This window comes from Palaemon carinicauda, chromosome 4 (assembly GCF_036898095.1).
Source record: "Palaemon carinicauda isolate YSFRI2023 chromosome 4, ASM3689809v2, whole genome shotgun sequence".
Classification (NCBI taxonomy): domain Eukaryota; kingdom Metazoa; phylum Arthropoda; class Malacostraca; order Decapoda; family Palaemonidae; genus Palaemon; species Palaemon carinicauda.
In genome coordinates this window covers 151,229,269-151,253,383 of record NC_090728.1, presented here as the reverse complement: position 1 = coordinate 151,253,383, position 24,115 = coordinate 151,229,269, and the positions used below count along the sequence as shown (strand labels likewise).

General features: G+C 43.7%; 2 protein-coding genes across 2 annotated transcripts in view; both read left to right on the top strand.

The window, feature by feature from the left end:
- The first annotated feature begins 20,118 nt into the window (after window positions 1-20,118).
- LOC137639704 (protein FAM200C-like) lies at window positions 20,119-20,763 on the top strand. Its single transcript, XM_068371951.1, has one exon. The coding sequence runs from the start codon at window positions 20,119-20,121 to the stop codon at window positions 20,761-20,763; it is 645 nt and encodes a 214-aa protein (XP_068228052.1).
- A 21-nt stretch (window positions 20,764-20,784) lies between these two features.
- LOC137639703 (zinc finger BED domain-containing protein 5-like) overlaps window positions 20,785-24,115 on the top strand; it is an 11,641-nt gene continuing 8,310 nt past the window's right edge. Inside the window, exons 1-2 of the mRNA XM_068371950.1 lie at window positions 20,785-20,991; window positions 21,078-21,759. Of these exons, the coding sequence (XP_068228051.1) occupies window positions 20,785-20,991; window positions 21,078-21,759 (889 nt within the window). The remainder of the gene's footprint in view (window positions 20,992-21,077; window positions 21,760-24,115) is intronic.

Sequence of the window (24,115 nt, the reverse complement as noted above, 5' to 3'; positions counted from 1 at the left end):
TATATATATATATATTTATATATATATATATGTATGTATATATATATATATACATATATATATATATATATATATATATATATATATATATATATACATGTATGTGTGTGTGTATGTGTGTGTGTATGTATGTATGTATATCATCATCTCCTCCTACGCCTATTGATGCAAAGGGTGTCAGTTACATATCGCCAGTCGTCTCTATTTTGAGCTTTTAAATCAATACTTCTCCATTCAGCATATCCTACTTCACGAATCTTAGTCCTCAGACATGTAGACCTAGGTCTTCTAACTCTTCTAGTGCCTTGTGAAGCCCAGCTGAAGGTTTGGTGAACTAATCTCTATTGGTGAGTTCGAAGAGCATGCCTAAACCACCTCCATCTACCCCACATCATGATATCATCCACATATGGCACTCGAGTAATCTCTCTTATAGTTTCATTTCTAATCCTGTCCTGCATTGTAACTTCCAATATTCTTCTGAAACCTTTGTTCTCAAATCTACTAAATCTATTGGAGATTGTTTCATTGTCATGCTGTGACTTATGTCCATAGAGCAACACCGATCTCATTAAACTGATATATATTTAAATTTTTATATGTAATTTCCGGCGATTTGTTTCCCAAGTTTTACTTAACCAAGCCATATATATATATATATATATATATATATATATATATATATATATATATATATATATATATATATATATATATATATATATATATATATATATATATATATATATGTGTGTGTGTGTGTGTGTGTGTGTGTGTGAGAGAGAGAGAGAGAGAGAGAGAGAGAGAGAGAGAGAGAGAGAGAGAGAGAGAGAGAGAGAGAGAGAGAGAGAGAGATAGAGAGAGAGAGAGAGAAAAAATATGTGCGCATGTTTGTTTGTGTGCTTTATAAAGAGAATCTACGTTCTACGTTCATACCTTGATTGCTAGGTAAGAAGTCTGCAGAGTTCTTCTACATTGTCATCCCCAACAGTTTTCCAACTGGAAAGTACTTTCTTAGTAACCCAAATCATCTACGGTCATAACCTAACTTTCTTGCTTCTTGTAGAAAATTTGATATAGATATACAAATACTCCACTCAAGGCTTGACTGTTTTACGACCTTTGATAAAACAAAAGTTTTCTGGTTCTTTCATAGAAGATGTGTGATCGATTTATCCTCTTTCTTGTCTATATATGTTTATGGTTTCAATCTATCAATCCAGTTATTTTTAGTTTCTCAATCAGAACAGATAATTATGTTTTTGGAAGCTTGTAAACACTATCACTCTTTTTATAATTCAAACTCTTACATCTGTCACTCTTTTTATAATTCAAACTCTTACATCTGTCACTCTTTTTATAATTCAAACTCTTACATCTGTCACTCTTTTCATATTTATAAATAAAATCATAAGTCCGCTTTCTTAACCATTGAGACCATTTCCCTTATTGAAAAAAATACTTAGCTCTATATTTATAACAGCTATCTTCAACTACTAAACCTACGGTCAAAATAATATCAACTCCATTATGTACGCCAGTCTGTGAAACCCATACGAAAAATAATCGGTCCATTAACACAGGGAGCCATTATCTTCAGACAGCATCTCTCCATCCCTATCTTTTATTCAAAGATCCATTTGCTCAATAACCTCCCCCAGTGTGATCACTTCCCCCTGATACAAATCTGCTGGCTAAAGTAGTTGCTCTGTCGACCCTAACTTTCCATTAACTCCAGTTTTGTTTTCCATTAACTCCTCTTCATGAATATTAGAGAAGGATCTTTTTTATTCCATAGATAGTCGTTTTATAAGTTCCTGTTCTAAAAACTTTTATTCAGGTATTCTAAAGTATATCTATTAATACAGTGTATATATATTAATATATATATATATATATATATATATATATATATATATATATATATATATATATATATATATATATATACATATATATATGTATATATATATACATACATATATATATATATATATATATATATATATATATATATATATATACATACATACATACGTATATATATATATATATATAGAGAGAGAGAGAGAGAGAGAGAGAGAGAGAGAGAGAGAGAGAGAGAGAGAGAGAGAGTTCTAAAAACTATTGTTTAATTATCCGGAAGTATATATGTTAATACAGTATATGTATATAATATATATATATATATATATATATATATATATATATATATATATATATATATATATATATATATATATAATATATTTATGTATGCATATATATAAATTATATATATATATATATATATATATATATATATATATATATATATATATATATATATATATATATATATAGATAGATAGATAGAAAGAAAGATAGATAGATAGATAGATAGATAGATATCTTGGACTGAAGAAAAAATAAATAAATTGATTAGTTTAATTTAAATCGGATTTTTTCATTTAGATAAATTTTCTGGATTGAAATGATTTTTGTTTCAATAATATCTATTTACTTCTGCTCTGCTTGTTAATTCTTTCAGTCTTATCAGGGAATTTTCTTGTATTGAACTTGATCTATGCTAAATGCAACCATAGTTTAATGTACATTGCCCAAGATGAGTATTTCTTTTAAAAGCCAAAATTCAGACATTGTTTAATCGGAGCGGACAAGTTATAGAGTAACTAGTACATAAATATCCAAAAATAAGTGAAATTGCAATCAAACAAAAATGCAAATTTACAGCAATTTTATTTTGACATACAGTACACAGTACAAGATAAAACTTAAAACATTTTAAGGATTTCTCCGTGTGCACACTGTACCATCAACAACACTTTTAATTCCTATTACTCTGTTAAACGAATAAATAAAGACCTTTACCATTTTTATGATTACCACAACTTCAATTCGTATAAACGCCAAGTATACCCAAAATGATATAGCTATTAACTAGGATTTTGTTCATTTGTTGCAATACTTATAACTATTAACTAGTTTTGGAAGTTTTCTCTTTACTATGGGTATTTCTGACATAAATCTAATTTTGGTTTAAATCATAATTTCTAAACTTTGATACTCAAATGCCTAAGCTCGTGCGTATATATATATATATATATATATATATATATATATATATATATATATATATATATATATATATATACATATATATATATATATATATATATATATATGTATATATATATATATATATATATATATATATATATATATATATATATATATATATATATATATATATATATATATATATATATATTTGGGCTCAAGCCATGTCGTCCTGATGGAAGTTCCTTAAAGGCAGCTTCCTAGGGTATATTACAACTACGGCGATATTCCCAGAGAATTTACCTTCAGGTACCCAGAATTCTAACTCCTGGAGCGAGTATCCCTAAAAAAGACCTTAGGGATATCGTAAATATCAGTGGACGTATTCTTGACACGCCTCATAGCAATCTATACCCCGAATAGAGTTAACACTTCGTAGGGGTAAAATGGCAAGAAAACGAAAACGATAAGAAAGGGGGGAGCCGTTCATAAGGCATCCCTCCTCCCCGTTTCGAAAGCGTGCCCTGCGCCGCTCACGGCGCCATCTGTATTCCTTTTTGCGTAGCTCTACGACTCGGTGTGTTTTTCCCTGTTTACTACCCAATCTTGGAATTTTCTCGTTTAATAATGCTTTCTCCAACTTCTTCTGCCTCGGATAAGTTGAGTATTATTTCTTTTATGTATAAATGTAGGCTCTTGGTTAAAATTAAAGTAATTAAAAGAGTTATCTTTGATACAAGAGCTGTTGCCTGCTGGAGGCATCATGGATGCTGTCGCTCGCTAGAATAGGATTTATTTGTTAGCAAGAGCGACGTTCCCAGCCCCCTTTGCGCTTAAATATTAGCTACTTAGCTTATTTAGGAATTCTGTTATGATGCGATAGTAGTGTGCCTGGCGAAATTTGCCAAGGCTACCAACACTAGTCTTCGTAGGCTAGTTGTTGGCCTATGTACTTCCTGCATGATAATTAGTCTTCCAAATGTGAATTTATTGCTTTAAGCGTTAGGCAACGTTATACATATAAGTCCTTTTCGAGTACCTTCCAAGATAGTATTGGTGTGAGTTTCGGTGAATTAGGTAATCGATTCTCTTAGTGCCTAGGCTAGGTTGTCTTAGGTCATTATAATATTATCTGTTCCCCGTTTGCTCCCTTCTCTTCGGGGAAGGGGCAAACCCTTTCCCTCTGTTTAAGCCTTAGGCTTAACTCTAGTGGTTTATTTGAATTAATCTTCAAATATATCTATGCTGGAGTAGTACTGTACCTTCCCGTTCCAACTGTATTGGTTCAGAGGGGGATAGTACAACAGTGTTTAGTCTGAGCCCGGTTTGTCTGGCATGGGGCAGAGTCTCCCTTGCTGATTGACTCGGGCATTAAGGGTTACCCCCTTAGTCCACCTTGTTGGGTTCCAGTAGTGATCCCTTTACTCGGTGACTCATCAGACTGTCCTATTGCCGTTCCGGTCTCGGGATATGTTCCCTTTTCTGGAAAGGCAATTCCTTCCTTGCCGTGGTTCGTGGGAGGCAGCCAGTAGTGCCGGCCTCCCTCTCGGGTCTTTCTCTAACTGAGATGAACTGTCTTAGTTGGGAATGACCCTTAACCAAGGTAAGGTTGGATAGGACCCTCTGTCCTTCCCTTCTCTTTTTCCGTTCCTTGTGTCAGTCGTCTGCATCCTTGCCTAGCCTAGGTTGGGATGAGGAACTGACGTGGTCTCCTGTCGGCCGGCAAAGTGTGCCGACCGGCAGAGACCATTACTTTGAGTGCTGCCCGGTCCTTTCTTGGTCCCTCTATCGCTGCCGTCTGAAGATTCAGTAGGCAGCGGTTAGGAAGCTTGACTTAGTGTCTCCCCTTCCTTTCGGCACTCTTTCGGGTGCCGGGCCCAGAGACTTATAGTCTCTTAACCCGGCACTCATTCTATTGTCTTAGTATGTGTTGTCCTTGCCGTCTGCCGGCCTACAGGCCGGCCGTCGGTGGGGAGGGGTGTTCTCCAGTTCTCTTGCTGTCGGTCGGCGTTGGGTGTATACCTTTGCCGGCCGGTCTCTTGCTCATCTGCCGGCCACTACAAGTGGGGCCGGCAGCCGAGCGCTGCCTAGTGTGGGGGCCAGCCGGCAGGGTTTGTTTACTGCTGCCGGCCGGCCCGCGACACTGCCCAGTCAGCCGGCCACTAAGAATGATGGCCGGCAACGCAGTGCAAACCGGGTGGCTACGGTCCGGCAACCACTGCCGGCCGGTTCAGGCATGGGATCTGGAGTTCTCCCCAATAAAGGTGATCTGATGTTGTGTACTTGAGATCTACCTTTCGAAAACAAGGGGGGGGGGGTGCTGAGCGGCAATAGCCGGCTGGCACACCACCCTCAGGTACTGTATCAGTCCTCTCTTGGTGGTATATTCAACCAAGGGAGTTCATGATGTAGTAGGTTACAACACTGTCTTTTCTATCTTACTTGTGTTACTGGTATAATCACCTGGTGTCGCCTTACAAAGATAAAAGATAATTCTTTTATTCCTGGCCAGAATGGTAATATTTTACCTTAGGTGTGAGCTACACCTAATTTCCTTTGGAAATACGTTCTCTGGTTATTCTAGTAAAGACTAACTATGTGACTTGGCTGGTGGGCTTCCACAGGTGTTTGTGTGGGTTTCACAAGTAGGTGTCTTTCCCTTATTCTTGTTGAATACTCATTTGTTACATGTGAATTAAAATTCACTTGATATTCATGGAAATTTTTCTTCTTTTACAGGAGGAGCATCCGAAGTGTGATAGTGTCTTCTGCAATGTCCGCAGTAAGAACTTTTGCGGACATGCCTCGTGTAGGAGGCACGCGGCTTGTGCAGCCTCCAATGATGACCATCGTTACTGGGATCTGCAGGTATGTGCTGTATGTACTAACCTGCTATCAGAGGCTTTTGAATCCCCTAGGTCGGCGGAGTCAAGAGATGCAGCGAGGGAGAGGCTTCGCGTATGGGTAAGGGGTTTTCAGAAAAACACCACTGGACCTTATCTTCCTAACGAGAAGATGAGGGCATACCTTTTTCCCAAGGCTTCCCCTGATGCTGTTGTTCCCCAGCCTCGGCCGGAGATCCCTCTGATCCAGATTCCAGTGGAGGAGGATGTCGCTGACGCCTTGCAGGACATCCAGTTGGACGACAAGATGTCCGACTTGTCCGATCGTGCGGAGCAGGATCTCCTCGCAGAGGGCGAGGAGCAGGATCGAGATCCTATTGCCGTGGAGGAAGAGGTTCCCGTATCATCAGACGTGCCGGTTCAGGTCCCTGAACCTATCCCCTCTACCTCGTCCGCTCTTCCAGCAGAGCTTGGACAGGCTCTCTCTTCCATCGTTGGTATGATCCAACAGATGCAGAGGGAGAATAATCAGAAGGCCGCTACTTTGGAGCTCCAGATGCAGAAGATCACAGCATCACGTGGACCTCCAAAGAAGCTCAACGTTAAGGACCTTCCTCTGTGCTCGGATGCCAACCCGTGGAGATATGCCGAGCACATGCCGATGACGATTGGGAAGATCGTCATGTCGGAGAAACTGGGTTCAGTTCCCCTTGAGGAGGTGGAATTCTGGCCCAGTAGAGGGGCCTACCCGGACTGCTATGTCCGTTTGAAGAAGGAGCCGGCTTCGAAGGAGGAGACGGAACCAAAGGAGGTGATTATCCTGGATCACTCCAAGGCTCAAGCCACTTTGACAGCTGCTTTAAAGGAGAGGGGGTTCTCAAACTCAAAGGTTGCCGCCTTGAGTAAGAAGCACCCCTCCTTTGTATCCTCCCCGGCTAGGGCCTTCCCCTTTATGCAAAAGGGGTTTGCGGCCGTCATCAAGGCGGTTGAAGCTGGCAAGCCGTGCCCGTCTTTGGAGGAATGTAAACCTCTATCGCTGGCATTGCCAATGGATAATAAGGACTGGAAGGAGGTGCACCTTACTTTCTCGGTTGGGAAGTTGGACGCCGACATTGCAGGACAGCAGTTCGGCGAAAACCTTCCCAAGTTGTCGGAATTCCTTCTACGGAGGGAATTGGACACAAAGGAGCGCCTGGCAGCCTCGATGTCTCTCCAGACCAACATGGAGACGATGGCTAGCGACCCCAAGATGCCAGAGATGTTCATGGTTATGGCCAAAATCCATCTGGCCACAGTAACCAAGGACCTCTATTGCTTTGTTAAAGCAAGGAGGGCCTGTAGGGAGTTTGTGTTCGCCTCGGCCACAGTGAGGCACGAACCCAAGAGGCTAATTTCATCCAACATCTGGGGTAAAGATCTCTTTCCCAAGGACGTGGTCAAAGAGATCGTGGACAAGGCAGCCACTGAGAACCGCAATCTTCTCCTGAAGTGGGGCCTGTCCCTTAAGAGGAAGTCTTCTCCGGATGAGGGCCCTCAGCCGAAAGGAAAGGCGAAGAAGTCAAGGTTTTCCTCCCGTCCAGCCAAGTCCTTCAAACAGCAAAGACAACAGCAGCAACAGCCAGCTTTGCCTCCGGTTCCACAACTGGTAGCCCAGACCCCGACCACCTTCCAATGGGTTCCCCAAGCCATGTCATCAGCTTCCCCGGCATTCAATCCCGTGTTCGAGGGACAGTCGACCACGTTTCGTGCAAGGCCCAGAGGAGCAGCTAGAGGGTCATCAAGACGCCCCTCTAGGGGACGAGGATTCAGAGGTGGTCGCGGCCAGGGAGGCAAGACTGCAGGACAGTCAAAGTGAAGTGTCGCCGGTAGGTGGGAGACTTCAGTATTTCCGGGATCGCTGGACCTTCGATCCCTGGGCCCACAGCCTTCTCCAAAATGGACTGGGTTGGAGTTGGTACAGTACTCCGCCCCAGTGCCCTCAATTTTTCCAACACTCCACCCCCGTTTTGGAGGAGTACACCCAAGATCTGTTGGAGAAAAAGGTGATCAGGAGGGTAAAGTCCATCAAGTTCCAAGGGAGGCTGTTTTGTGTTCCCAAGAAAGACTCGGGGAAACTCAGAGTCATTCTGGACTTGTCACCACTCAACAAGTTCATAGTGAACCACAAGTTCAAGATGTTAACGTTACAACACATAAGGGCCTTACTGCCCAAGAGGGCATATACCGTCTCCATCGACTTGTCAGACGCATATTGGCACGTTCCAATAAGTCGTCGTCTCTCCCCCTACCTAGGATTCAAGCTACAACAAAAACTTTACGCTTTCAGGGCGATGCCCTTCGGACTAAACATAGCCCCAAGGATCTTTACGAAGCTTGCGAGCGCAGCTCTCAAACAGTTACGCCTAAAAGGGTTCCAGGTAGTAGCCTACCTGGACGATTGGTTGGTGTGGGCAGCATCCAGAGCAGAATGCTTGCAAGCTTCCCTACAAGTGATTCAGTTCCTGGAATATCTAGGCTTCATGATCAACAGAAAGAAGTCTCGTCTTTCTCCAGCTCAGAGGTTCCAGTGGTTGGGAATTCACTGGGATTTAGTGTCACACCGTCTTTCCATCCCGATGTCAAAGAGGAAGGAAATAGCAGGGTCTGTCAGGAGACTTCTAGGTTCCGAGAGGATATCAAGACGCGAACAAGAGAGGGTTTTGGGCTCTCTTCAGTTTGCATCAGTAACAGACCCAGTGCTAAGAGCACAGCTAAAAGATGCAGCGGGAGTATGGAGAACCTTTGCATCGAAAGAGCGAAGGGACTTGAAGAGACCGGTCCCACTTCGACTACGTTCTCTTCTCAGACCGTGGTCTCAAGCCAGTCGTCTAAAGAGGTCTCTACCTCTTCAGCCACCCCCCCCGTCAGTGACAATCCACACAGACGCCTCAAAGGTAGGGTGGGGGGGTCACTCCCATCGGAAAAAAGTGCAAGGAATCTGGTCCAAGCTATTTGGGACCTTTCATATAAACTTTCTAGAAGCTATGGCAGTACTTCTTACCCTGAAGAAAGTATCCCCACGTCACTCGATCCACGTAAGGTTGGTACTGGACAGCGAGGTGGTTGTGAAATGTCTGAATCGGCGGGGATCGAGATCCCCACCTCTCAACCAGGTAATGTTAGCCATATTCCGACTGGCGGAGAAGAAGAAGTGGCACCTGTCAGCAGTTCACCTTCAAGGAGTCCGGAATGTGACCGCGGACGCTCTATCCAGGGTAACACCGATAGAGACAGAATGGTCCCTAGACGCAGGATCATTCTCTTTCATCTTGAGACAAGTCCCAGAACTGCAGATAGACCTCTTCGCGACGAAGGACAACAAGAAGCTGCCGAAATATGTGTCCCCATATGTGGACCCCTCGGCAGAAGCAATAGATGCGATGTCCCTCGATTGGAACAGATGGTCCAGGATCTACCTGTTTCCCCCTCATAATCTGATGTTGAGGGTCCTCAACAAACTGAGATCCTTCAAGGGAGTAGCAGCAATAGTGGCCCACAAGTGGCCGAACAGTGTATGGTTCCCTCTGGCTCTGGAACTACGACTGAGGTTTCTACCACTCCCGGACCCAGTTCTGTCCCAGCAAGTCCAGAAGTCGACTGTCTTCGCTTCATTACAGAAAACCCGAACCCTGCAGCTCATGATTTTCTCTCCCTAGCGGTGAAGAAACGGTTCGGAATCTCGAAAGATAGTATCGACTTCCTGGAAGAATACAAGTGTAAGTCTACTAGGAGGCAGTACGAATCTGCATGGAAGAAATGGGTAGCCTTTGTCAAAGATAAGAACCCGCACGAGATCTCTACGGAGTTCTGCCTATCCTTCTTCATTCACCTCCACGGACAGGGGCTGGCGGCGAACACAATTTCTACATGTAAGTCAGCTCTAACAAGACCCATTCTATATGCCTTCCAGGTAGACCTCGCTAACGAGATGTTTAATAAGATCCCAAAGGCCTGTGCTAGGCTTAGACCATCAGCTCCTCCAAAGCCTATTTCATGGTCATTAGACAAAGTCCTTCATTTTGCCTCATTACTAGATAATGAGGAATGTGCGTTGAAGGACCTGACTCAAAAAGTGATCTTCCTTTTTGCCCTTGCTTCTGGGGCCAGAGTTAGTGAGATTGTGGCCCTCTCGAGAGAGGAGGGCCGAGTTCAGTTCCTGGATGGGGGAGAACTGAACCTGTTTCCGGACCCTACGTTTCTCGCTAAGAACGAGTTGCCCACCAACAGGTGGGGTCCCTGGAGAATCTGCCCTCTGAAAGAAGATGCATCTCTATGTCCCGTAGAATGCCTTAAGGTCTATCTTCGTAGAACTTCAGACTTCCATGGGGGCCAACTATTCAGAGGAGAAACATCGGGCTCGAATTTATCTTTAAATCAACTTAGGGCGAAAATTACATATTTTATTCGCAGAGCGGATCCTGACAGTTCACCCGCAGGTCATGATCCGAGGAAAGTTGCTTCATCATTAAACTTCTTTAACTTTATGGATTTTGAACACCTTCGTTCATACACTGGCTGGAAGTCTTCCAGGGTATTCTTTCGCCACTATGCTAAGCAAGTGGAGCAGCTAAAGAGGTCTGTGGTAGCAGTTGGTTGCGTCGTTAACCCTGCTGTTTAACTCTGCGAGGAACAGCGGAATCATTTGGGACTTGGATTCTTGGGTGAATAGTTAGTTATATATGTTGATATAACTGGTAGTGTAGGCTCTCAGAGCCCACAGTGACTGTTCCAACGTTATGGTGATGGTAACACAAGTACAGACAGGTGTGCCAAGCGTTTGCCAACGCTATTGTCAGCGAAGTAGTAACATGGACGTTAAGTTTGATACCGGGGTATGTGTAAGTGACACATATGTTTTCTTTCAGATAATCATTCATCCATGCACTACAGTACTTGTGAAAATTGTTGGTCATCCACCTAGCATATGTACATATTTATGGTGACCATGTCTATTTATTGTTTCTCAATAAACTTGTTCTCGGGAACCTTGCGTCTCCTTCACCTATATTTTTGATTTCATATTGTTTTTTGAGCATTTAGCCTATGTATATTAATCGGGGATATCTATAATAGCCTATTCCTTAATGCAAAGCCTGGATTATACTGGTTTATACTTTCCTTAGCAATAAGGACTCCACCCCTTTCTGAGGATGGTGGTAGCAGCAAGTTTAATCCTACGCAGATATAACCTTTTGTCTAATTTTACTTCGACCAGGGTGCTGGTCGGGACTTTTTCTTTTGGATACTGTAGTCCCGTAAGACTTCGCTTCATATAGAGTGAGACCACTATATGGTACTGGCTGGCGAGTGATTCATACATAGGTATATGTACTCTTCGTTCGTTTCTAGAGTCTAGTAGGACTCCTCCCTGTAGGGGGCAGGAAGCACTCTCATGGCTTATGATTAGTGAAAAGATGTATAACGGTAACATCTTAGGTCTGTCAGTCGAGTTGACTAAGAAACATTCTTGAGGAGTACGGCACGTATTGAGAATCCACAGATACAGTAATGCTCTGGTATACTTCCATCAGGACGACATGGCTTGAGCCCAAAAAACGGATTTTGAGCGAAGCGAAAAATCTATTTTTGGGTAAGATAGCCATGTCGTCCTGATGGACCCGCCCTGCTCCTTTTCAAAAATAAATAAGAGTGAAAAGGATAGTAGGACCCCTCCCTACATACAGTATCTGTAGCACCTCGTGTATCGTATCCAAGGAATACAGATGGCGCCGTGAGCGGCGCAGGGCACGCTTTCGAAACGGGGAGGAGGGATGCCTTATGAACGGCTCCCCCCTTTCTTATCGTTTTCGTTTTCTTGCCATTTTACCCCTACGAAGTGTTAACTCTATTCGGGGTATAGATTGCTATGAGGCGTGTCAAGAATACGTCCACTGATATTTACGATATCCCTAAGGTCTTTTTTAGGGATACTCGCTCCAGGAGTTAGAATTCTGGGTACCTGAAGGTAAATTCTCTGGGAATATCGCCGTAGTTGTAATATACCCTAGGAAGCTGCCTTTAAGGAACTTCCATCAGGACGACATGGCTATCTTACCCAAAAATAGATTTTTCGCTTCGCTCAAAATCCGTTATATATATATATATATATATATTTGGGCTCAAGCCATGTCGTCCTGATGGAAGTTCCTATCGGGTAGCTTTCTAGGGTATATTACAACTACGGCGATATTCCCAGAGAATTTAGCTTAAGGTACCAGATTTCTAACTCCAGGAGCGAATATCCCTCATGAAAGGGATATCGCGACATATCAGAGGACATATTCTTGACACGCCACATGGCAATCTGCACCCTAAACAGAGATTACGTATCGAGAGGGGTCAATTGGCAAGAAACGAAATCGGGAAAGAAAAAGGGGGAGCCGCTCCCAAGGCTCCCTATTCTCCAGTTTCGTAAGCGTGCCTGGCGCCAATCCTGGTGCCATCTGTATTCCTTTTTGCGTAGCTTAACAACTCGGTGTTTTTTCCTGTGTTTCTCGCAAATCTTGGATTTATTCAACTTTTCATGGCTTCTCCAACTTCGTCGGCCTCTGATAAGTTGAGTACCATTTCTTTTATGTATAAATGTAGGCTCTTGGTAAATTTTTGAGTGATTAATAGGATTAATCTTTGTTACAAGAGCCGTAGCCTACCGGAGGCGTCATGGACGCTGTCGCTCGCTAGGTATAAGTTTAGTTAGCCAGAGCGACATTCCCGGTTGTTTTGCTTTAATAAATTTTAGATATTTAGCATTAAATAGGATTTCCTTTCGTGCTTTAGTATTATTTTGGCGAAGTATTCGCCAACTCTGGCCTACGCTAGGCCATGTAGCCTAGTCGTTTGGTCCTAGTTCTTTTTGCATGATTTTGGTTTTCCGAGTGTATTAAAATTTTATTGAAGCTTTAGGCTGTTTTTTATACATTTAAGATTGTGTTGAATATTTCCAAGATAGTATACGAGTGAGTTTCGGTGATTTAGGTAATCGATTCTCTTGGTGCCTAGGCTAAGTTGCTTATGGAGCCTTAGTATACTTTTTCATACTCCCCGGTTGCTTTCTTTTCTTCGGAGAAGTTATGCAATCCCTTTCCCTCTGTTTAAGCCTTGGGCTTATCCCTAAGTGGTTTATCTGAATGAACTTTCGATAAAACTATACTTGGGTGTTACTGTACCCTCCTGTTCCAGTAAGTCTGGTTTCAGAGTGGGACAGAACAACAGAGTTTTTAGTCTGAGTTTGTGTTCGTCTGGCTTGGGGTAGAGTCTCCCTCGCTGGCCTGACACAGACATAGGAGGCTGAGCCTCCTTAAGTCACTACCGAAGGTTTCTGTACGAGATGATTCCTTCTTTTGTGATCTACCAGACTAGTCCTTGTTGCTGTTCTCGGGGGAGGATAAGATCCTTTCCCTGGGAGTAGCAACACCTTCCTTGCTTTGGTTCTCTGGGAGCTGGCAAGTATTGCTGATCCCCCTTAGGCTAAGATGAGCTTTCTTGGCTGCGGGTGATCCTTCACTAAAGCAAGGTTGATAGGACCCTCTTTTGTCCCTTCCCCCTCTATCTCCGTAATGGCCTAGCCATTACAGTACTGTACGTCATTCTACATCTGGACCTAGGATAGGTTAGGATGTGGAATTGACTCAATCCCTTGCCGGCCGGCAGAGCTGCCGGCCGGCAAGGATCTTCTGCTTTGAGTGCTGCCCGGACCTCCCTTGGTCCCTCATCCATGCCTGCCTGTAGAACCAGACGGCATTGGTCAGGAAGCCTGAATTAGATTCTCCCCTTCCTTATATGCACTCTTTCGGATTGCCTGGCTTGGAGGTAGTGTACGCTCTTATCCCGGTATCCATTCTGTTTTCTTCTAGTGCTGTACCCGACCCGGCTGCCGGCCTATGAGGCCGGCAGCCGGGCAGTCGTAGTCCTCTGGTTCTTTTGCTGCCGGCTGGCATCGGGTGTGTACCTTTGCCGGCCGGCTAATGTCAGCCCTTGTCTGCCGGTCGCCAAGAGCGTGGCCGGCAGCCGGGTACTACCTTGTGTAGTTGCCGGCCGGCAGTCATTGCCGGCCGGCAGTCATTGCCGGCCGACATTGGCTGTTGCCGGCCGGCACATGCATTTGAACCAGCGTTCTGCCACCTTATAGCTGTTAAGTAGTATACTTTAAAGCTAGTATTACCTTCTATACTGTACCAGTATTCTTCAGTATAACATATACTGTAGGAAGAATACTATAGTATAAGTTTTGGTACAGCACTGTGTGTTCTAACACTTTTGTGTTGTCTTGCACAGCCCTTTGCTGTTGCCTTACAGATAAGAAAGTGAGTTCTTTCTTGTCTATTATCCAGGATTTTAAAATCATTGCTTAGGTGTGAGCTCCACCTGTTTCCTCTGGAAACTTTGCATTGGTTACTCCAGAAGAGATTAACCATTCGATTTTATTATCTGGAAGGCTGCAACAATTGGTTGTGAAGGAAACACAAGTGTGTGTCTTTCCTTTCTGAATTGTTATGCTATACTATGCATATCCAGTGATACATAGTTCACTTGATACTCATGGAAATTTCTTCTCTTTACAGGAGGACCCCCCGAAGTGCGGAAGTGTTTTCTGCAACGTCCGCAGCAAGAACCTCTGCGGACATGAGTTTTGTAGGAGGCACGCAGCATGCGCTGTCTCCAAGGGTGATCTCCAGTATTGGGACCCTCAGGTATGTACCGTGTGCACTAACCTGATTACTGAGGCCTTTGATTCCCCTAGGACGGCGGAATCAAGGGATATAGCAAGGGAGAAGCTTCGTACCTGGGTAAGGGGCTTCCAGAAGAATACCTCTGGACCTTATCTTCCAAGTGAGAAGATGAGGGCGTATCTTTTCCCTAGGGCATCAGCTGATGCAGTGATTCCACAGCCTCAAGAGGAGATCCCCCAAGTTCAGATCCAGGTTGATGCTGAAGTCGCGGTCGCTATGCAAGACATCCAGTTGGATGACAGGATGTCTGACGTGGATGAGCGTCTGGAGGAAGACCTCCTGGCAGAAGCCCAGGATGAAGTTCAAGCCCCAGACGTTGTGGAGGAAGAGGTCGACGAGGTGTCGGCTACTCCGGTTCAGATCCCGGAGCCTATTCCCTCAACATCGGCCGCTCTCCCAGTAGAGCTGGGACAGGCCCTCTCCTCCATTGTTGGAATGATCCAACAAATGCAGAAGGAGAATCAGGAGAAGGCGGCTGCAATGGAACTGCGGATGCAGAACCTTGCAGCATCACATGGGCCTCAGAAAAGGCTCAATGTGAAAGACCTTCCCTTGTGCTCAGATGCTAACCCATGGAGGTATGCTGAGCACATGCCGATGACGACTGGAAAGATCGTCATCTCGGATAAGTTGGGTTCAGTTCCCCTAGAGGAGGTGGAATTCTGGCACAACAAGGCGTCATATCCGGACTGTTATGTCCGGCTGAGGAAGGAACCAGCTTCAAAGGAGGAGACAGAGCCGAAGGAGAACATAGTGATGGACCATGCTGAGGCTCAAGCTTTTCTTTCATCCTCGATGAAAGAGAGGGGCTTCTCGAACTCAAATGTAGCTGCATTGAGTAAGAAGCTCCCTTCCTTTGTATCCTCTCCTGCTAGAGCCTTCCCCTTTTTACAGAAAGGGTTTGCGGCTGTACTAAAAGCAGTCGAGGCCGGCAAGCCTTGCCCCTCCATGGAGGAGTGTAAACCCTTATCGCTGGCCCTGCCTATAGACCACAAAGACTGGAAGGACGTCCATCTTACGTTCTCAGTTGGGAAGTTGGAGGCTGATATTGCCGGACGTCAGTTCGGCGAGGACCTCCCTAAGCTGTCTGACTCTCTTTTGCGGAGAGAGTGCGAGACAAAAGAAAGACTGGCTGCCTCGATGTCTCTTCAGACTACTCTTGAGACGATGGCAAGTGACCCCAAGGTCCATGAAATGTTCATGGTGGTGACCAAGACTCATCTGGCCACAGCGACGAAGGATCTTTATAGCTTCGTCAAGGCGAGGAGAGCTTGTAGGGAGTTCGTGTTCACCTCGGCGTCGGTGAGGCACGAGCCAAGGAAACTAATCTCCTCCAACATTTGGGGCAAAGACCTTTTCCCTACCGAATTGGTCAAAGAAGTTGTTGATAAGGCCGCCTTGGAGAATAGAAACCTTCTCCAGAAGTGGGGCCTGGCTAACAAAAGAAAGTCTTCCCCGGATGAGGGTCCTCAACCTAAGAGGAAGACTATGAGAACTAGGCTACCGTCTCGGCCAGCCAAGCCTCTTAGACAGCAACAGCAACTGCAAGTGCCATTGCCTTCAGTGCCCCAGAAGGTGGCACAAACCCTGACCACATTTCAGTGGGTACCCCAGGCTGTGTCGACACAGTCCACGGTACTCACCCCAACGTTCGAAGGGCAGTCTACTTCCTTTCGAGCAAAGCCTAGAGGAGCAGCCAGAGGCTCGTCTAGGCGCCCCTCAAGGGGAAGGGGTTTTCAGGGGTGGTCACGGTCAGGGAGGCAAGACCTCAGGACGGCAGTCCATGTGAAATGATGCCGGTAGGAGGGAGACTTCAGAATTTTCGGGATCGGTGGACCTTCGATCCCAGGGCCCACAGCCTACTCAAGAATGGACTGGGCTGGAGCTGGTACAGCACTCCACCCCCGTGCCCTCGGTTTTTCCAACACTCCACCCCCGTGCCCTCGGTTTTTCCAACACTCCACCCCCGTTCTGGAGGAGTACGTTCAAGAACTGTTGGAGTAAAAAGTGATCCGAAGGGTAAAGTCCATCAAATTCCAAGGGAGGCTGTTTTGTGTTCCCAAGAAAGACTCAGAAAAGCTCAGAGTCATACTGGACTTGTCGCCACTCAAAAAGTTCATAGTTAATTGCAAATTCAAGATGCTAACACTGCAACACATAAGGACCTTACTGCCCAAGAGGGCATATTCCGTCTCTATAGACTTGTCAGACGCCTATTGGCACGTTCCAATCAACCGTCGACTCTCCCCCTACCTAGGGTTCAGGCTACAACGAAGACTATACGCCTTCAGAGCCATGCCATTTGGGCTAAATATAGCCCCAAGGATTTTCACGAAGCTTGCGAGCGTAGCTCTCAAACAATTACGCCTAAAGGCAATTCAGGTAGTAGCCTACCTGGACGACTGGCTGGTGTGGGCAGCATCCGAGACAGAATGCTTGCAAGCTTCCAGTCAAGTGATCCAGTTCCTAGAGTACCTAGGCTTCAAGATCAACAGAAAAAAGTCTCGACTTTCTCCATCTCAAAAGTTCCAGTGGCTGGGAATCCACTGGGACCTAATGTCACACCGTTTCTCCATCCCGGCGAAGAAAAGGAAGGAGATAGCGGGTCCTGTCAAGAGACTTCTAGATTCCGAAAGGATATCAAGACGCGAACAGGAGAGGGTACTGGGCTCTCTCCAGTTTGCTTCGGTGACAGACCCAGTGCTAAGAGCACAGCTAAAGGATGCAACCGGAGTTTGGAGAAGTTATGCATCAAACGCGCGAAGAGATCTGAGAAGACCAGTTCCGCTTCAGCTACGTACTCTTCTCAGGCCTTGGTCCTAAGCCAGACATCTAAAGAAGTCGGTTCTTCTTCAGCCACCTCCCCCGTCGGTGACGATTCACTCAGACGCCTCGAGGGAGGGATGGGGAGGTCACTCTCATCGGAAAAAAGTCCAGGGGACTTGGTCCAAGCTATTCAAGACCTTTCACATAAACTTTCTAGAAGCTATGGTAGTGCTCCTTACCTTAAAGAAAGTCTCCCCGCGTCACTCGATCCACATAAGGTTGGTGATGGACAGCGAGGTAGTTGTGAGATGCTTGAATCGACAAGGATCGAGGTCACCACCTCTCAACCAGGTGATGTTGGCCATCTTCCGATTGGCGGAAAAGAAGAAGTGGTACCTGTCGGCAGTTCACCTTCAAGGAGTCCGCAATGTGACAGCAGACGCTCTATCCAGGTTCACACCGATAGAGTCGGAATGGTCCTTAGACGCAGGATCATTCTCCTTCATTCTGAATCAAGTCCCAGAACTGCAGATAGACCTCTTTGCGACGAAAGACAACAAGAAGTTGCCCCTGTACGTGTCCCCGTACGAGGACCCCTTAGCGGAAGCAGTGGACGCGATGTCCCTTGACTGGAACAGATGGTCCAGGATTTATCTGTTCCCTCCTCACAACCTTCTGTTGAGGGTCCTCAACAAACTGAGATCCTTCAAAGGGTAGCGGCAATAGTGGCCCACAAGTGGCCGAACAGCGTGTGGTTCCCCCTGGCATTGGAACTGCGGCTGAAGTTTTTACCGCTACCAGATCCAGTTCTGACCCAGCGAGTCCAGAAGTTGACTGTCTGCGCTTCATTAAAGAAAACCCAGACCCTGCAGCTCATGATTTTCTCTCCCTAGCGGTGAGAAAGCGTTTGGGGATTTCGAAAGCCAGCATAGACTTCCTAGAGGAATATAAGTGTAAATCTACTAGAAGGCAATATGAGTCATCTTAGAGAAAATAGGTGGCCTTTGTCAAGGCAAAGAATCCGCAGGAGATCTTGACAGACTTCTGCTTATCTTTCTTCATCCACCTCCATGGTCAAGGGTTGGCAGCTAACACGATTTCGGCGTGTAAGTCTGCTTTGACAAGACCCATTTTATATGCCTTCCAGGTCGACCTAGGTAACTAGATCTTTAATAAAGTTCCGAAAGCCTGCGCTAGGCTCAGACCTTCAGCACCTCCAAAGCCCATTTCATGGTCTTTAGACAAAGTTCTTCATTTCGCTTCTCTCTTGAGCAATGAGGAGTGTGCGTTAAAGGATTTGACACAAAAAGTTATTTTCCTATTTGCACTCGCGTCCGGGGCCAGGGTTAGTGAGATTGTAGCCCTCTCGAGAGAGGCAGGTCGTGTTCAGTTCCTGGATGGGGGAGAACTGAACCTGTTTCCGGATCCTACGTTTCTCGCCAAGAAGGAGTTACCCACCAACAGGTGGGGTCCCTGGAGAATCTGCCCTCTGAAAGAAGATGCATCTCTATGTCCAGTAGAATGCCTAAAGGTCTATCTTCGTAGAACTTCAGACTTCAAGGGTGGTCAACTATTCAGGGGAGAAACATCAGGCTCAAATTTATCTCTGAATCAACTCAGAGCGAAAATCACATATTTTATTCGCAGAGCGGATCCTGACAGTACACCAGCAGGTCACGATCCGAGGAAAGTTGCCTCATCCTTAAATTTCTTTAATTGTATGGATTTTGAACATCTCCGTTCATACACTGGCTGGAAGTCTTCCAGAGTGTTCTTTCGCCACTATGCGAAGCAAGTAGAGGAACTAAAGAGATCTGTGGTAGCAGTGGGTCGCGTCGTTAACCCTACTGTTTAACTCTGCGAGGAACAGTGGTTTTAATTGGGACGATTAATTCCAGGGTGAGTGTGTAGTTACATACTGTACTACAAACTAAGTGAGGGCACTGAGTTGCCCACGTAGACTGTTCCATTTCCAAAGGTGAACCTAGCATAAGTGCAGACATGTTTGCCGAGCGTTTCTAACGCTAATGTGATTGATTTGTAATACAGACTTTTATGACTTTGATACCTCGGTATCTTAAAAGTGGCATTAATGTTTTTTCTCTTTCAGATAAACAAGTTCTGTTTACTATCATACTTATGCTTAAAGTTTTGGGTTGTCCTCTTATATATATATATATATATATATATATATATATATATATATATATATGTATATATATATATATATATATATATATATATATATATATAATTGTTGTTAACCTGTCTATTTATTGTCTGTCAATAAACTTGTTCTTGAGAACCTTTTGTCTCCTTCACCTGTGTCAATTTATTGGTATAATTGAGTATTCATTCTATGTACTTTATCTGGGATAATTCTTAAAGAATTGTTCCTTCATGAAAGCTATATTGCATTGGTTTATGCTTTCCCTTAACGCAGGGGTTCTCAACCTGGGGTTCGCGAACCCCCAGGGGTTCAAAACCAGATTTCAAGGGGTACTTAGATGGCTGACGAAAAAATTTTTTTTAGATAGTTACATCTGCTCAGAGAGAGAGAGAGAGAGAGAGAGAGAGAGAGAGAGAGAGAGAGAGAGAGAGAGAGAGTGTGTGTGTGTGTGTGTGTGTGTGTGTGTGTGTGTGTGTGACGGAGGGGCCACAAAGTTTTGTCACTGGAGTGCATGAAGCCTAGCTTTCTCAAACGCCATCTAAACAGCTGTCATCCAAGTTTTATAAGCAAGAATGCTGCTTTCTTCAAGCAAAAGGAAGAGGGATTGAAGCGAGCACGCTGCAATCGTTCGGGACATTTCAGGCAACAAAATGAAGCTGGTTTGCGTGCATCCTACATGGTATCACTGAGAATTGCACAAGAAAAGAAACCTCACAACATTGCAGAAAAGTTGATAGTTCCTTGCTGCAAAGATATTATTATACGTTGTGTTATTGGTTGTGATGCTGAGCAGAAGGTCACATCAGTACCTCTCTCAAATGATACTGTTCATCGACGAATAGTAGATATGTCTGAGGATGTCAAACAACAAGTAATTGCTGAATTAAAGGAAGCCTCTTTAGGAAAATTTGCAATCCAGCTTGACGAGTCGACTGACGTGGCTGATTGTGCACAACTCCTATTGTTTGTGCGATACGTCACTGGTCAAGATTTCAAGGAAGAGTTTTTGTTCTGTCATACCTTGAATACGACTACTAGAGGTGAAGACATTTTCAATGAAGTCTCATTGTTTTTTGAGAAAGAAGGACTGTCTTGGAATAATGTATGTGCATGCACAACTGACGGAGCACCAGCAATGCTTGGTCGTCGATCATGATTTCGAGGAAGAGTGAATCAGATGAATCCTGAAACCAAGCATCTTCATTGCATGCTTCATAGATATGCCCTGGCATCCAAAACTCTCCCACCTGATTTAAAATTAGTCCTGGATGATGTTGTGCACATGGTAAATGCCATCAAGTCAAGCGCCCTAAATACAAGACTGTTTTCCCTTCTGTGCCAAGAGTTTGGAAGTGATGAAGAAGTGTTGCTCCTTCACACTGAGGTTTGCTGGCTGTCGAGGGGGAATGTGGTATAAGAGTAGACTCACTAAAGGAGGAGCTCACTGAATTCTTCAAATGTGACAACAAGGCTAAGTCACTTGAGTTCACCAAGAAATTGTCAGACAGCCAGTGGCTTCAGAAGCTGGCCTACCTGAGTGACATATTCTTACGCCTCAACTCATTTAACTTATCCCTCCAAGGCCGTTTTGCCACAGTGAGTGATTTCATGGACAAACTTAGGTCACTGACCATGAAGCTGGAGCTTAGGGAAGGGAAGGTCAAAGATGGAAATCTTAGCATGTTTGAACACCTTGGTGAGGCACTTGATAAAAGTCAAAACACTGGAAAACAAGATGTGATGCAACTTGTGCAATCACATCTAGCTTCTCTGCGGATGGAGCTGCAGTCTTACTTCCCCGAATTGAGTGAATTGGAATCAAAATTGATTAGAAACCCTTTCATTGTGAATGTGCACCTTCTCCCAGATAACATGCAAGAGGAGTTCTTAGAGTTGGTGAACGACTCTGTTGCAAAAGATGCATTTGAAACACTTTCCCTAACCAAGTTCTGGGCTAAAATGAGTGAGATTTACCCTGTTGTATCTAAAGTAGTTCTGAACTCTTTGTTGATGTTCCCTAGTACTTATCTGAGTGAGCAAGGATTTTCAACGCTGTTGAACATGAAAACCAAACATCGATCACGGCTTAATGTGGAACATGACCTACGATTGTGCCTGTCTAATACTGCTCCTCGAATTGAGAAACTTGTCTGTAACAGACAGGCACAGCCTTCACACTGAAGTTCAGTAATGGTTGATAAAGGAAATATTGTTTCATTTCTGCATGTGTAGTATCACTGTAAAATACTTGGAATATTCATGTTTCATCTCAATAAAGTAATAAAAATTTGAATAATTTCATAATATCCTATGTTGTACCATTGTACATTGAGTTAGTTACTAAATTACCATTTTGTTCGATGTCAGATTACCGGGGGGGTACTGGTAAATGGTCTTATATCTCAGGGGGTACTTGACGGGAAAAAGGTTGAGAACCCCTGCCTTAACGGGAGGACTCCGTCCCATAAAGGGACGGTGGCGGTTTTACAAGATTCTTCCTATGCGGATATAAACCTTTGTCCAATACAAGTATTGTGCGGAGAACTGGTCGATATTTCATATTGACGCAGGGGTTCTTTACAAACTATGCTTTACTTAATATAGGGTGAGACCACTATATTAGCTTGCCTGGTATTCATACATAGGTATATGTACTCTTCGAGACTTTTCCAGAGTCTAGTAGGACTCTTCCCTGTAGGGGGCAGAAAGCTCTAACATGGTTTATAGTTAGTTGAAAAGATGTATACCGGTAACATCTTAGGTCTCTAGGTCTAGTCGACCGGGGAAAAATTACCTCCGGGGAGTACGGCACGTTCTGAGAATCCACAGATACAGTAATGCTCTGGTATACTTCCATCAGGACGACATGGCTTGAGCCCAAAAAACGGATTTTGCGCGAAGCGAAAAATCTATTTTTGGGTGAGATGGCCATGTCGTCCTGATGGACCCGCCCTTCCCTTTCTATGAAAAGGGCTGTAGGACCCCTCCCAACATACAGTATCTGTAGCACCTCGTGTACGCTACAAGGAATACAGATGGCGCCAGGATTGGCGCCAGGCACGCTTACGAAACTGGAGAATAGGGAGCCTTGGGAGCGGCTCCCCCTTTTTCTTTCCCGATTTCGTTTCTTGCCAATTGACCCCTCTCGATACGTAATCTCTGTTTGGGGTGCAGATTGCCATGTGGCGTGTCAAGAATACGTCCTCTGATATGTCGCGATATCCCTTTCATGAGGGATATTCGCTCCAGGAGTTAGAATTCTGGTACCTTAACGTAAATTCTCAGGGAATATCGCCGTAGTTGTAATATACCCTAGGAAGCTACCCGATAGGAACTTCCATCAGGACGACATGGCCATCTCACCCAAAAATAGATTTTTCGCTTCGCTCAAAATCCGTTATATATATATACATATATATATATATATATATATATATATATATATATATATATACATATATTTATATATGTGTGTATGTATAAATTCATATATATATATGTACACCTATGGATGAATTTTGTCGAACATATGAATCTAGTTTTACTTATAAATAATGTCAAACAACTGGGTTTCATTAGAGTTTCGCCTTCCTATTACCTCGGGATCAGAGCCCCAGGCAAAATCACACAAGGACAAAAGTTGTTTAGTCACTGTCTATACAAGCTTGCCGACCAGGGTTCGATTCCCGGCCGGTCACAAGCTCTTGTCTTTGTGTGATTTCGTCTGGGGCTCTGATCCCGAGGTCGTTAAAAGAATCCAGACATTAATGTATCAAAAATTTATATGGCTTATTTGAATATGAAAAACACGTCTAAATATGCAAAATTTATCATTAATCGAATGCCAAGTAACAAACTACCAATTAGCTACGATGGTGAAGATGGGTTGATTTCAATTCTAAGTACAAGACACCTGAATTCGACAGGTATAAGTACAGAAGAATTGTCATTGACTTTTATCTTTCTTCGTGGCCAAGTGGTTTAGTCACTGTCTATACAAGCTTACAGACCAGGGTTCGATTCCCGGCCGGTCACAAGCTCTTGTCTTTGTGTGATTTCGCCTGGGGCTCTGATCCCGAGGTCGTTAAGAGAATCCAGACATTAATGTATCGAAAAATTTATATGGCTTATTTGAATATGAAAAACACGTCTAAATGTGCAAAATTTATCATATATATATATATATATATATATATATATATATATATATATATATATATATATATATATATATATATATATATATATATTATATATATATATATATATATATATATATATATATATATATATATATATATATATATATATATATATATATATATATATATATATATGTGTGTGTGTGTGTGTGTGTGTATATATATATATATATATATATATATATATATATATATATATATATATATATATATATATATATATATATATATATATATATATATATATATATATATACTATCCAACACCTCATTTGCTATTGACTATTTCGCAAACCTCCTCATATA